Source organism: Hemicordylus capensis, chromosome 2 (assembly GCF_027244095.1).
Source record: "Hemicordylus capensis ecotype Gifberg chromosome 2, rHemCap1.1.pri, whole genome shotgun sequence".
In the NCBI taxonomy this organism is placed as follows: Eukaryota; Metazoa; Chordata; class Lepidosauria; order Squamata; family Cordylidae; genus Hemicordylus; species Hemicordylus capensis.
The window spans coordinates 172,221,575-172,236,757 of record NC_069658.1 but is presented as its reverse complement, the minus strand read 5'-3'; the positions used below and the strand labels follow the sequence as shown (position 1 = coordinate 172,236,757).

At 47.3% G+C, this 15,183-nt stretch overlaps 1 protein-coding gene across 3 annotated transcripts in view; it reads left to right on the top strand.

Moving 5' to 3' along the window:
- CARM1 (coactivator associated arginine methyltransferase 1) overlaps positions 1 to 14,670 on the top strand; it is a 62,156-nt gene extending 47,486 nt beyond the window's left edge. For 2 of the 3 annotated variants that reach the window (XM_053291802.1, XM_053291804.1), the window contains 6 exons: positions 668 to 805; positions 3,826 to 3,915; positions 7,012 to 7,124; positions 9,665 to 9,742; positions 10,650 to 10,721; positions 13,180 to 14,670. In XM_053291802.1, coding sequence (XP_053147777.1) covers positions 668 to 805; positions 3,826 to 3,915; positions 7,012 to 7,124; positions 9,665 to 9,742; positions 10,650 to 10,721; positions 13,180 to 13,316 — 628 coding nt within the window. In that variant the 3' untranslated portion in view covers positions 13,317 to 14,670. The remainder of the gene's footprint in view (positions 1 to 667; positions 806 to 3,825; positions 3,916 to 7,011; positions 7,125 to 9,664; positions 9,743 to 10,649; positions 10,722 to 13,179) is intronic. The other variant, XM_053291803.1, reaches the window with a different exon arrangement.
- The last annotated feature ends 513 nt before the right edge of the window (positions 14,671 to 15,183 follow it).

The window sequence follows — 15,183 nt, the reverse complement described above, 5'->3', positions numbered from 1 at the left end:
GAAGCCGCCGAGAAATCCAAAAGGATAAACTAAGTCACACTCCCACTGTCAAGTGCTAATTGGAGATCATCCAACAGATCATCCTAATTGGAGATCATCCAAGGCCATCTCAACCCCATAGCCTGCTCGAAAGCCAGTTTGAAATGGGTCCAGATAATCCGCTTCCTCCAAGACAACCTGGAGCTGATATGCCACCACCCTCTTGATCACCTTGCCCAACCATGGGAGGTTGGAGACAGGCCTATAATTAATCAACTAAAGCTTGAACTAATTAACCTTTGCTGATTGATTTAAATTGTCTGAAGGTTGCAGCCCTAATAAAAACTGATTAAAATTACTGTACTCTGCTCAACTCCATCCATTATGAGTAAGCCCAAACAAGAGAGTCTCCCAGATGGTTTCACAATTTGTACATTGTTGTAACTCTAATCTTTCAAATGAAAAGGAACTACTGGTATCAGTTTGAAAGGGAAATGGGGATCTCAATAGCTCTTTGGTGAACAAAAACAGACCAGCATTTGACAAGCCAGATCTGGGTGCAGCCCGAGTTTGTGTCTGGGAATATGCTGGCATCTAGGAGAAAGAGCCCCTTGACAGGAGTGGACAGTGGATTTCTGAACCCAGGGTTTTGTTGTTTCTTACCATGTTGTCTCCCTCATTCCACTAGAATGACTGTTTGGCTCTCGACTGCTCCCACAGAGCCTTTGACCCACTGGTACCAAGTTCGGTGCCTCTTTCAGTCTCCACTTTTTGCTAAGGCTGGTGACACCCTCTCAGGGACATGCCTTCTCATCGCCAACAAGAGGTAAGCTGGGAGGGGCCATCTCAGCTAGACTGAAAGGGCAATACTTTTTGTCTCAGAGTAGCCAAACCAGATTCTGCTCTGGCCCAAAGCTGGGTCGTGGTCTAGGGGATTGTGGTTGGACTTAGAGAGATGGACTTTTCTTTTCCAGGGGCTCCCAAATTAAGTTGTTACCTCTCAGCCTCTGGTGGTGTCAAGTAGGATTAATAGTCATTTAGCAGTCTTGATTACAGCTCTGTGCAACAATAACAAAAAAGCTAGGCATTAAGAAGCTAGAAATAGTTGGGAGCAACTTAGTGGCTTATCCCCTTTCCCAAGACAGCTGTCATGGCCCAAGATCTGGGGACACCCTCCATTTGGAACATAGACGACAGTTACGAATATGATGAATATTTATATACTGCTTTCCAACAAAAGTTCCCAAAGCAGTTTACATAGAAATAAATAAATAAAATGGCTCCTTGTCCCAAAAGGGCTCACAATCTAAAAAAGAAACACAAGAAAGACATCAACAGCCGCCACTGGAGGAATGCTGTCCTGGGGATGGATAGGGCCAGTTGCTCTCCTCCACTAAATAGAATCACCAGTGCCTCTTTGCTCAGTTATGCGACAATATGGAAAGACCCTACGATCCAGATCTTGGGACACCCACCCATGGAACCCGAGCCATCACCTTCAGCACAGCCAGGGAGAACGACCCTGCCATCTTCCTCTGACTCATGAGTTCCCAGAGAATCTTCCAGTCCTCGAACAGGTCCTGCAGTGCCATCAGAGCCATTGCTTACAAAATCAGGCAAGGATCTTTAAAGCAACAGGGCCTTCCCCAAGGAAGGAGTGAAACCAATTCACTCTGCCTGGGTGACTTCTGGAGTAACATCTCTCATATACTGCTAGACCCAGCTGATCTTTCAGCCACTCTTAACAACTCATTTTATAATCCTTGCCTGTCTTCTGAAACCTGCCAATTTGTCCTCCTTGATGAAATTACTGATCCAGACTGTAATTTAGTATGTGACAGTAGGTGGCAGTGGAGAATGGCCTTGTGGAAAACTCTTGCACAGAGCAAAGATGTTGAAGGAAGGATTTCAGATGGATGTTCAGTGCTTCTGAAACATATTTGCTATTTACAATACAAAAGTGCACAGAAATCCTCAGTCCTGTTGCCTTTTAACCCAGTATGTTCAGGTCCCAGAGCAGGGTCTAAGGGCACATGGTACAGCCACCTTGCTGAAGCTAAGCAGGCCTTGATGTGGTTAGTGCCTGGATGGGAGACCCATGTATGCCACCTATGGGGATGGGGCTGTAGCCTCAGTAGTAGAGCATCTGGTTTGCATGCAGAGAGTTCCAGGTTCAATCTCCAGTACCTCCAGATAGAGCTGGGAAAGATTCCTGCCTGAAACCATGGAGAAGCTGCTGCTGTTCTGTGCAGACAATACTGAGCTATGATCAGTGGTCTGTGTATCAGGTAGCCTCCGGTTCCTACAAGGGAATTGTCAGGGTGAGTGTGAATCGCTTGTTTCCCCAGGTCCCTAACAGAGGCTCTTCTCTGCTGTGAGATAGAAATGACCGGTGCGCTGTTTTGCCATTGCCCAGGCAGCAAGTAACACTGCATTGTGGAGAGGGAAATATGTGCATGCTTCCTCCCCATTCCACAAAGACCCCTGTCAGTGGAGGCACTGCCCTGGAAAGGAGCAGCTACAATCTCTCCCACTTGAGGAGGGACCTACTGTTGTGAGGAAATCAAATCAGTGCCATTGCTGAAGTCTTACGAGATAGTTGTGGCAGAACGTGTAGATGCCCTGGGAAATAGAACAGCTGTCCGGATGGAAGTGCTATGAATCTCCCCTTGGTTTTTAACCGAAAGGTAAAGAAACCCGTCACTTCCTTGTGCTTGCAAAATGACCAAGTAACTTTCCCAGGGCTGTTTTTTATTTTACATTTATTTTACATTTTATATCCCCCTCTTCCTCCAAGGAGCCCAGAGTGGTGTACTACATACTTAGGTTTCTCCTCACAACAACCCTGTGAAGTAGGTTAGGCTGAGAGAGAAGTGACTGGCCCAGAGTCACCCAGCTAGTATCATGGCTGATAGGGGTGTGCACGGAACCATGGAGCTGCACTGGGGTGGGGGGTTCCATTAAGAGCGCGGGGGGCTTTACTTACCCCTCCCAACAATGGCGCCGTATTTACTTGAGAAATTGGGTGGCAGGATACCTGCCTCCCCCTTCAATCCCCGCTTGGCCAGCGGCCGCCCCCTTCAATCCCCCTGCTGCCCCCTTCAATCCCGTTTCTCCTTAGAAATCAGGCGGCAGGATACCTCCCTGCCGCCCCTTTGCCTGCTTGGCTTCAAAGGGGCGGCAGGGAGGTATCCTGCCGCCCAATTTCTAAAAGCAGCAGTTGGCTCCTTTTAGAAATCGGGCAGCAGGATACCTCCCTGCCGCCCATTTGCCTGCTTGGCTGCAAAAGGCAAAGGGGTGCCAGGGAGGTATCCTGCCGCCCGATTTCTAAGGAGAAATGGGATTGAAGGGGGCGGCAGGGGGATTGGGGGTGGCAGGGGGATAGAAGGGGGCGGCCGCCGGCCAAGCGGGGATTGACGGGGGCAGCAGGGAGGTATCCTGCCGCCCGATTTCTCAAGTAAATATGGTGCCGTTGTTGGGAGGGGTAAGTAAAGCCCCCCGCCCTTAATGGAACCCCCCACCCAAATCTTACCGAACCGCCCGTGTCCAGACCGGTCTGGAGGCCTGTAGAATGGCCTCCGGACCGGTCCGTGCACATCCCTAATGGCTGAATGGGGATTTGAACTCAGGTCTCCCCGGTCCTAGTCCAGCACTCTAACCACTACACCATGCTGACTGGTTTTTGTTTTGTTCATCTCAGGAAGGGGCCCTCTGCTCCTGGTCATCCCCCATTAATGTGGCTCTGTGTTCATTCTTTGGATAGGGGAGTCCCTCTGACCGCCTTCCTCTTGAATATTCAAAAGGACTGGTGGCTCTTTATAGGTCTCTCTCCCCCTTCTCTTTCAGGCAGAGTTATGACATCAGTATTGTTGCTCAAGTGGATCAGACAGGCTCCAAATCCAGCAACCTCCTTGATCTGAAAAACCCATTCTTCAGGTATGTTGCAATGAGTCTATAAGATTTCCCAGTCAGAAATCTTGTGGGGTGCCTGAGTGTACAGTATGTGTGGGGAGGAATCACCATTGTAACTCAATGTGAAACAGCAAGAGTCTAACTGCAGGTGGTCTAATACGTTGGAAGGTGTTAAGTTTAATGGGATTCCCAGGTTCAGACCTTGAGACGGCTCCTGAGATTCTTAAGAAAAAGAAGATCCATTGTTCAGATTCAGATCCATAATGGGAAAAGTCGCACTTGTAACTTTCTCTGTTTTCTGGACACGAATAGTCTTGGAGATGATGTGCCCTAGACTTCTCCCAAGTTAAAAAATAATAAATAACTAGCTGACCCGTGCGGCCGCCGCCTCGCCTCCGCAGCCCGGCCAGTCCCGCCGCCTCGCCTCCACGGCCCAGCCAGTCCCGCCGCCTCGCTTCCGTGGCCGGGCCCGGCCCCGCCGCCTCGCTGGGCCCCGCCGCCTTGCCCTGCCTCGCTGGGCCCGCTGCTCGCTGGGCCCCGCCACCACGGCCTGGCCCGCCGCCATCGCTCTGGGCCCGCCGCCTCGCCCCGCCTCACGGCCGGGGCCGCCGCCACCACCTTGCTGGGCTCCGCCACCGCGGCCCTGGGCCCGCTGCCTTGCCTCCACAGCCGCCCAGCAAGCGAATTCTCCTGGGTGTGCTGCCAACCAATCGGGCGCCCCTGCAGCCCAGCCAATCAGCTGGGCTGCCGGGACGCATTTCTCCTGGGCACACCCAGGAGAATTATATATAGATTAAATTAATTCTTTTAATTAATAATAAATAAATACATATTTCAAATTCTAATAATCTTAAACTACACATATAAAAACATGGTTCTTTTCCCCATCCACCCACTTCCATTTATTCTACTGAATAAATAAATGTAGCCAGATGATGTGAGGGTTTAAAAAAAACAAACCATGACAACCTTGCAAAGAGCTCTCTGGAGAAGAGAGAGATCACAACATGCTGGCTAATCATGCCTAGTTCATGTGTCCCTCATTGCCAGCCCATTTGCAAATTAAGAAGATGAATGCCAGTGCAGATACAGAATGCGCCAAATCCTACTACCAGACTGCCATTACCTGGGACACACACTTTGGATTGGTTTGGTTTAGGTCAGTATGGGCTTGCTGGCTGAAACTGGCCCCCAAACCTATCCCTTGTGTCTTGTTCCATTGCATTGATGGTTCCTGATGCTGCATACCTTGGCTCCTCTTCTCCCATGCTGGCAATGTGATGCAGTTTTGTAGGGCCAGTCAGCTGTAGTTCAGTGTTGGTGGAGTCCCAGTGCTGCTGCTTCTCAGCAATGATGGAAACTACATGGAAGGATGGTTGCATATCCAAGCCTACGCAAGTAGCCTTCTCTTTCTCTCTTTCTCTCTTTCTCTCTAAGGTCACTCTTCCCTTAGTAAAACTGCAGCAGCTTTTGATGGGATCACTAGAGCAGTGAAGTTGACTGTATGGGGTTTCAGGAAATAGCTTCAATTAGAAAAGAGAGCAAACAGGAAAGGCTTCCCCTACCTTGTACAGATGGTACATTTATACAATAGTTAAGGTACCATTACTGGGTTGTGGTAAAGGAGAAGTAACTGAGTTGATGGGAGTGGAGACCATGTTTGGAATAAGTGACAGCTGGTTTAGCACTGTGGCACTTGGTCCTTGGGGTGCTTCAAGCTCTCAACAGTAGGATTCCAAACAGTCTCTTGTTGTGGCAGTTCTTGGAATGGATAATTTGGGACTTGGTCCATTTTTAAAAAATAAACACCGCTTGAAGCATAAAATGGTGTCCTCTGCTCTTCCGGTTCCCTTCTTTCAAAATAACAAATTCTGCAAGCCATATGTATGCAACATTTGTGGATTTTTGATCACAACACAGGATTTAAGTGCAAAGTTCTGTATCCCAGTAGGGTGGGCAGAATAACTGGAGCCCAGAAAAAAACCCCACCCTGGCTCTTTCATTTGAAGTTGCCTAGTCTCATCCTGGGCTATGGGAGTGTCCTGAGATGCCTGCCTGCTTCTTATCTGGGACTGCCGTCTCTATTATGTCCTTATCTGCAGAGGGTAAATGGCAGTATGAGGGCTAAACTGGTGATATAGAAGCCAAACTTCATTCTCCATTGTGTGGAATCCTTGCTAGCTATTGTGCTCTAGGGAGTGATAGCTGTTTTAATCTGCTATAGCAAACAGTAAAGAGCCTTGCTACTAACAGACTTGTGGCATAAGCTTTTGTGGACCAGAACCCAATTCTTCAGTTGCATACTGTGTTGTCCTCAGTACACAGCCTTATGTGTAATGCGCTCTGTGTGTGTGTGTGTGTGTGTGTGTGTGTGTGCGCGCGCGCGTGCACATACACCAAAAGGGCTTGCAGTTTGAAAGCATTCCTCCTGTACCACGAAATGACCATGCATTCTCCCTTCACTCCTTGCTAGTTAATGACCAGAAGAGCTGCTCTGTTTTGAGAATGTAATAGTGTTGCTGCCAAGAAGCCTGACATATACAAATTCTAGGAGATTGAATGAGAGCGATGAATGCAGAGATCTAGTGTAAAACCTTTTTGTATTTTTCAATTTCTTAAATGAGCTTCAAGGAAATCAGACATGGATTGAATTGCAGTGAACTGAAACAATATAGGTCATTTCTTCATCATTCTGTGAAAGTCCAGGCTTTCCTTCTCTAAAAGTACCTGAGAAAACTGTCCAAGGTTTGTCAGAAGGCATCATTTCCCATGCTTTTCCAATGGGAGAGTTTTCCTGCATTTTCTGGGAAATGAATGAATTTTTCCAGGGGGTTGGGGTTTATTTTTCTGGTAGTGTGGATGAAGTCTGGAACCTCCCTGTGAAAATGGCCTGTTTCTGACTTTTGTGGGTTTTGGTGTGGGAGTTTCATGTCAGTCCGTGAGTGAGGCCCAAGGAGCTTTATTTATAGATAGATTTTTTTTTTAAAAATCCAGGAGTGGAGCTGGTAAAGTTCCTAAGAGTTGGGGGGAGGAACAGGTGCATGTGGGTGAGAGTGGTATGTTGGGGGTGGAGAGCTGACTATGGGGCAGGTGTTGAGTGTGTGTGCGTCTGCCTTCCAGGTACACGGGTACAACTCCTTCACCCCCACCAGGCTCGCACTACACATCTCCTTCAGAGAACATGTGGAACACAGGTGGCGCCTACAATATGAGCACAGGGATGGCTGTTGCTGGTACTGTACCTTCTTGTCTTGGGCTAACCTGTTGGGTCTCACCCCCTTCTCTGGGACATGGGGTCAGAACAATCAGGACATCAGCCTGAAGGCCGCAAGACTTGCGCTCGCTCTCTCTCGCTCTCTCGCTCGCTCTCTCAGTTCTCTGGATGGTTTGGCTCAGGTGGTTCCCATATAGAAAAGAGATGGCCTGAGGCAGGCACTCTGCTTTTCTTTGCACCACTTTCATAATAACCCCAACCTGGAAGTTGGCCTCCAGGGAAGCATAGGAACAGCCTTGAGCTATGCATCCTGAACTGAGTAGCTTCCCAAGGTAGGCACAGCAGTTGGCCCGGGGAAGGAGGCTGGCTTTCTTGGGGGCCTGCAGTGCCAGATGTTGAGCAGCTTCCCTTGCTCAGAGGTGATGGGGAGCACACTTCTCCTTCAAGGGCTGGCCCTGATGATGTACTGGTTGAGTAAATTGTTTACAGTAAGGGCAGCTTTGCTTGAGACATGGCAGCTGCTGTGTGTTGCTCTGTGCAGAGTAGGTACATATATAAAGCAGGATATTGTGCTTTCCACATGGCCATCACCCATGAGAGAGCCTTTGGGGTTCTTTCTGTCTCCATCTCACTGGTAGTGACTATGCAGAAGCCTAGGACTCAGGAAATCCACTAGTCTGTGATGAGTGAAAAATGATGCCTGACGAGTAGAAAAAAAAGTCCTACAGAGTAGCTTGAGGAACTGATGAGTAAAATATTGTCTGGCTGGTGAACTGAGCCAACACTTCTTGATCCCTGCAGAAGCCTATCAGCACATGACACGTGCATCCTTGCCATGACCTGAGCATGCATGTAAAGCTGTCTATACTCAGGTTGGCCTTTCCACTGCCAACTGGTCAGTTGCTGTTGGCAAACTTTCCTATTCTACCGATTGAGGAGTGCTCACATATATTGGGGCTGTCAGCATGTTCCTGTTATTTGTTGCTTGCTGTCTCCTCTACCCTGTACTTCTCAAAATTGGGGCATGAATTGAGCCGTCCACTTTCCTTATTTGAGCATTCCCTTTCTAAATTAAACGTCTCAGGCTCTGGTTTTGCTTTCTCCACAATAGAAAGGATACCACTAGTATTTGTGGCTTGAGCCAAATAAAACATTGCAGGTAATTTCTCAGAACATAGTTTGGCTTCATTATAGTGATTGGTATGAGAACATCTGAGTATATAGTATTGGTGACCTGATAAAAGCCTGGATGGGAGACCACTGGGGGTCTTATGTACACAGTTCTAGGTTTTAGAGAGTGAGAGCGGGAGAGCAGTCATGTGCTGAACAGAATAAATAAGTCTGCCGAAAGAAATCACTGTCCCTAGCATAGGCAGTGAGTAGTTGGGGATGACCCTAGTCTGGGAGGTGATCTGCCCATTTACTTCCTGATTGACCCAGAGGTACAACTTTGTTGTCTAGGGATCCTGTGATTTCGCTCCAACTAAGGGTCAAATTGTGTGAGTTTAGTGAGTCTGTGCTTGGTTGGTTTTTTTGGTGTATTTAGCATCCTTGAGAGGGACATCTCCAGAACAGGAGTGGGTGAGGCTAACCATTTACTTTCACTACAGTCCCAGTCTGGGCTGTGCCTCTCTCGCCACCCCACCCCTGCCACACACATCCATTGGTGCCCATGACAGCTTCTTTTTCTAGGGGAAGATAGCTGTGAGGGAAGGGAAATCCAGATTGGGACTATGGTGGGGACAAAGGGTTTAAGATTCCCTCATGCCTAGGATTGCTTCCCCTCACCCTTGCAGCTGTCTATATGCACACACGCACACACACACTCGCTCTCTCTCTCACACACACACACACACACACACACGCTCTCTCTCTCGCTCCCCCCCCCACTACACACACCCCTGCCTTTCCTATTCTTTTCCTGTCCGGCTTCCTCTGCTGACTGCTGCTCTGAAATCCTTTGTGTTCACCTGTTCAGAAAGAAGTGGCCAACAGTTACTGTGCTCCAGGTGTGGTAGCTGTTGTTCCTTGTAGCCTCCATCAGTTGCTGAGAGAGTTTTAAAAGCCTGCCAACCATTCTTGAGAAACACATTCAGACTTCCAGCACTGACTGCTGTTGGAAGTGGCACCCCTTTCTTCTCCCCATCAGTGGCACTGAGGCCTGGTGGCTTGAGTTCTCATGCATGCACACACCTGCACACGCAGAAGGGAAGGGAGAGCTTCTAGGTTCTGTGCTGCAAAGTGAGGTAGACCTCTGCTGCTCTTATACAAGAACTGGCTTACAGCAGTTCTTGCTGGGTGGAGCAATCTGTTTCCTCTAAGGTGTTAAATACTCCTGGGAGTGAACTATCCAGATAGGCCCCCTGAGAAAATGCTTTGGGGTGGGTGGGTGTGGGTATGCAATATGTATGTTTGTCTAATGAGGCCCATGTGCCTGCAATGCTTTCCATATAGTGTTCTGTCCAAATGGGCTGAGCAGGGGCGTTGAAAGTGTAGCTATGTGTCTTGGTCAGTTCCCTCTTCATTCCTCACCCTCTTCCCTTCTACCCCATGCTGCAGGGATGCCCACAGCCTATGATCTCAGCAGTGTGATTGCTGGTGGCACCAATGTTGGCCACAACAACCTAATTCCTCTAGGTGAGTTTGTCTACAGTGTGGGGCAGATTGCATCTAAATGGGTAGGTCTAGTGAGCATAGTGCCAATGACTGAGAGGGAAGGGACTTGGTCACAGCCTCCTCAGCATGTCTGTGACATTAATTCCAGGCCCCAAAATGACCTTTTATTCAGTGCTGACTCGCATAGCGGAAACAGCAAACACGGTTTGAGTTAATTTATATACTGCAGGTATTTATGTGAGAGATCCACTTTGAATACTGGGTACAATTCTGGTCATCCCACTTCAGAAAATGTAGCATAGAGCTTGGAAAGGAGTGACCAATATGATCAAGGGGCTGGAGCCTCTTCCTTAGGAAGAAAGATAAACACGTTTGGAGCCTTTAAACCTAGACTGAAGGGAGAGATGATGATAGATGCTCACAAAACGTTTGTGCAAATAAGACTGCAGAAGATATTAATCCATCTGACCGTGCATGCCAATATAAATCACTTGGAGCACATCAATAGCCTCCCTTTAAAAAGCAAAGAAGCCCAAAGTCTCGTCCAGTGTTCAAAAACCATTGTCATTTATTTTGAATTGGTTACTAGTTGAAGACAAGTCGAGTTGAATTCATAGCATCTTAGACTCTGGTTCAATTCCTGCGTCTGATTTTGAGTTCAGATTTGGTTTGACTCTGTGAGAAAGCTGCCTAAACATTTCCAGGAAGGTGGAATATACATACATTTTGCCATCAGTCAGATGTCCTTTGGGCCAAATGCAGAGATCAGGGTGATATTTCCATGCTTTTGAGCTGTGTTGTGAACAGAATATATGTGGCGTATACTTGGGGTAGTGTTTAAAAGTTAAGATGCAAGTATTTTGAGGTCAAGTAGTCTAGTGCAGAAACTGAGCCTGCCTGTGTTTTTTCTTTTTCCTTTCTTCCAAAGCAGCCAACACTGGGATTGTCAATCATACCCATTCCCGGATGGGATCCATCATGAGTACAGGGATTGTTCAAGGTAAGCTTGCCCTAGACCCTCTTGGGAAGAGGGGTGTGTGTGCTATCCCCCCCCCCCCCCGCTTAGGATTTGTGCTGCTTGGTTGTGTGGGTAGCAGGTACATTGAAACAGAAGAAAGACAAAGGCTAGTATTAACTTATTTAGTGCATTTTTATACTGTCCAATGTACAAATCTCTGGGCAATCGACAGTTTTAAAACACAAACAACAATTAAACAGTCAGTTGAAACAATTTAAAATAATGATAGCTAACTTTATAGAATATTATAAAACTTTTAAAGCCTGATTAAACAAGTATGTTTTCATAAGTTTCTTAAAAACAGCCAGAGAAAGAGAGACTATTTTTGTTTGGGAGCGCATTCCCAATTAGAGATGGCCCAGTTTTGGATCACCCCCAGATGAGCTAGTGTCAACCGCAACCAGACCTCCCTGATTACCTTAATATGATTAATTAATAGGTGGTGGGGTTTATGTATGTATGTGTTTATTTCAGCCAAAGGCCAGCATAAATACAAGAAAAAGAAAGGTGGTGGGGTTAATGAACAAGAAGGTGCTCTGTTAAATACCTTGGACCCAAGCTGTTCAGGGCTTTGTATTTCACTAGAAACCTAATCGCAGCCAGTGTAGTTCTTTCAAAATAGGAGTAACGAGGTCTCCTCGGGTAGCCCCAGAGACCAACCTGGCTGCTGCATTCAACATAGGACACATTGCAGTAGTCAAGCCTGGATGTTACCAGCATGTGCACCACTGTTTTAAGGTGGTTTATGGGCATAGCTGGCATATCAATCAAAGCTGATGGAAAGTGCTCCTGTCCACAGCCTCAAACTGAGACACCAGAGAGAGCAGGGCTGTCCTTAAGGCAGGGCAAGCAGAGTGACTGCCCCTGCTCTTTTAACCTCCATTAAAATTAACTGAAAGGGGGTCCCGCATTGGCTGATTTGCCATCAGCCCTGCACCCTTCCAGGGCTCTGTAAGGACAGCCCTTAGGGAGAGGTTTGGGTCCAGAAGTACTCCCATACTTGTTTGTTCAGGTGTAGTCTAATGCCATCCAGAACAGGCAGATCTAAGCCTAAGTTCTGATCTCCCATGAGTACCTCCGTCTTGCTTAGATTCAGCCTAAGTTTTTTCTCCCTCATCCAGCCCATTACCGCCTGTAGCAGGCATTTAGGGAAGTTAGGCCATTTCCTGATGAAGCTGATATGGATAAATAGATTTGGGTGCCATCCGCATATTGAGAACACCCTGCACTGAATCTCTTGAAAATCTCTCCGAGTGGTTTCATGTAGCTGTTAAAAAGCATTGAGGATAGAATGGAACCCTGTAGGACTCAATATAGTAGCTCTCATTTTGAAGAACAATAATCTCCAAGCGACACCATCAGGAATCTATTTGAGAGGTACGAGCTACCCCCTGAGGTGATCCAGAAGGATACCATGGTTGATGGTATCCAAAGCTGTTGAGATCCAAGAAGACCAACAGAGCCGCACTCCCCCAGTCAGTTTCTAAATGAAGATCATCCAACCGGCCAACCAATGCCATCTCGACCCCATAGTCTGAAAGCCAGTTAGAAGTGGGTCCAAATAATAATAATAATAATAGGGAAGGGCTCAATGTCTGGATAAAACAAACCAGTCAATAACACCTGTCTGACTGTGTAAACAAGAAATAATAATAATAATAATAATTCAATTTCTATACCGCCCTTCCAAAAATGGCTCAGGGCGGTTTACAAAGAGAAATAACAAACAAATAATTTGGCTCCCTGTCCCCAAAGGGCTCACATTCTAAAAAGAAACATAAGACACACACCAGCAACAGTCACTGGAAGTAATGTGCTGGGGGTGAATAGGGCCAGTTACTCTCCCCCTGCTAAATAATCACCACGGTAAAAGGTGCCTCTTTGCCCAGTTAGCAGGGGGCGATAACCTGCTTCTTCCAAGACTATCCGGAGTTGAGAAGCTACCACTTTCTCATTCACCTTGCCCAGCTATAGGAGGTTAGAGACAGGCCTTTAATTGCCTAACTCTGAAGGATCTAATGCAGGTTTCTTCAGAAATGGTGTAATTGCCTCCTTGAGACAAGAAGGCATCCTGCCCTCCCTCAGAGAGGCATTAATTATGTTAACAAGACCCTCTCCAATAACCTCTCTAGAATGTATAAGCTATGTCATGCAAGGATCAAGAGGATGGGCAGTAATGTAAGTTACCCTAAAACTTCTGTAGATTTGCATAGTTGCCCAGGAATAAGTCAGTTGCTCAAGTATTGATGTTTGCAGGTGGTATATCAAAACTTGAGAAGCTTTTGAATTCAAATTTAAATTAGCTAATTCAGACATTACTTTGGCTCCTTGTTGGTACTGTTTCCAGTACAAGAAAGTAGGGGGCTAGGACTTCGGTGTTGGGAAACTGGGTTGATTCCTCCTGTTTGTCAGCTCATCTTCATACAATTCTTCTCTGCAGGCTCATCTAGTGGTCAAAGTGGAGGGACATCAAGCACTCACTACCCTGTCAACAGCCAGTTTACCATGGGGGGGCCAGCCATTTCCATGGCCTCTCCAATGTCCATCACCACCAACACAATGCATTATGGGAGCTAAGAGGCCCTTACCCCTGATCTTTGAACTGACAGCACCAGGAAACCAAATGAAGAAAATTTCCACCTCCCTGCCTGCTGCACCTCAACAGTTTGGCAATCACTTCTCTGGATCTCTTCAACTCCTCTCATTAGGCTCACCAGAGAGATTCTGACCATTGTACAAAAGACAACACCCCCATTGGCTCTTTGATAGCGAACTTGTTCACTTTTTTATGAAATGTTGGAAACTTCAACTTACTCGACCATGACCAAGTCCCTGCGCTCACTGTGTCTTACAACCAATCATGTCACTAAATGGTATCACTCTTCTTCAATCTCCCATGACTGATGGGCGTTAGGCACAGGCTATAGAGCAGAACTGCAACAGGGCCTTTCAGTAGTACTGTGGGCAGCCCAGCAACAGTCACTTGAGCCTTCATCCCTGCCCCCAGTATTCTGAATGAAGGGGCTGCAGTGGGCTGTAGAATGGGTGCAGGTGACAATCCAGCTGCATATCCTTCATCCTTAGGCTGATTTCTCACCTGCCCCAGCCTCTGGGCTAGTGCTTGTTGCTTTGCATAGACTTGGGAAGTGTGTCTCCTATAGGAATGGGAATGCAGAGCCCCAGCCCTCCTGGCTGTTTGAGGAGTTCCAGTATCTTACTGCTGTAATTCTTGGGCCGTTGGAAGAACATCTGAGATAGACTGTTGTGGCACAAGCATTTAATCAGCAGGTCTGATAATTGTGTCTCTCTGGGGAAATCTTGATGTAGCATCAGTGGGTTAAACAATTTAAAACATGAATGTACCAAAAACAAAAAAGGTTGCTGGCTAAAAATGAATAGTTTGTGTATCAGTTCCCTGTTGCTCATCTTGATGGGTGTGCCCAGTTCTGGCCCCATTGCCCGCTCTGCATTCTCTAGGCTGTTGCGGCTGCTGTCTGCCCCTCCCTCTCCTCACCTGGGCAGGCAGTGGGTACTGGGTGCCAAGTGGCTTAGTATGTAGACTTGCCTGCTCCCTGCAGTAGCCACCAGGGATTCTAGAGTAGATGGTTCTGGCATCTGTTATGGAAGCCCCTATTCCTTTGTAGTCTTTGTATGTGTAACCTGTAACCATTTCTCCTTTTTAAAAGAGCCACTAGCTGGCATTCTTGAAAGGAGTTGGCAGGGACCCATTTTATGGAGGAAAAAAGTGTGTTTTATGTAGAAGTTTCCTTTGACTCCCAACATAGGCTTACTGGGCTAATATTGGGGGGAGGAGGGCAGGGGCATTGTGCAGAAGCTCCATAGTGGCTGAATTGTGGGGTCTACACAATTGTTAGGTCTGGCTGATCAATGATTTTGTGACTATTGAATAAAACTGGGAGGGTTTTGAAGACTTGTTTGCAGTGGCTGGTTCCCCCCCCCCCCCATACTAAGTTCTGTATGTGATAGCATAAAACTCTTTATTTTCTTCCAGCTTGCATCTTCACAAAACAAGCCTCTTTTTTTTTTTTAGGTGCAATCGAGAGACTTGCATCTTGTACAAGGCCCCTCTAGTTTCCTCCTGACCTTTGCTGCTCAAGCTTTTGAGAGGGGAGCCTTGGGTGGGGGGGGAATGCTACAACTCTAGTACTGCCTCCAACTGTGTTCTTCGATGTTGTTTGCAGTTCCTTTCAGCCGGATGATGTTATTCCCCCAGATATGTCTGATAGCTTGGAAATAAGAAATGCAGAAGCTCTTAAACCAGTGGTCTAGTGTGCGGCAGGAATGCTGCACACCATGTTGGGGGTGGGCAGTACTGCTGCTGTGTGCCACCCCTTCACTGGCTGCTTTGCCGCTGCTTCACTGGCCCTTGCTGCCCCCCCCCCCCGATGACAGAGGCATAGCCATGCTCCAGGTGTGGCTGAGA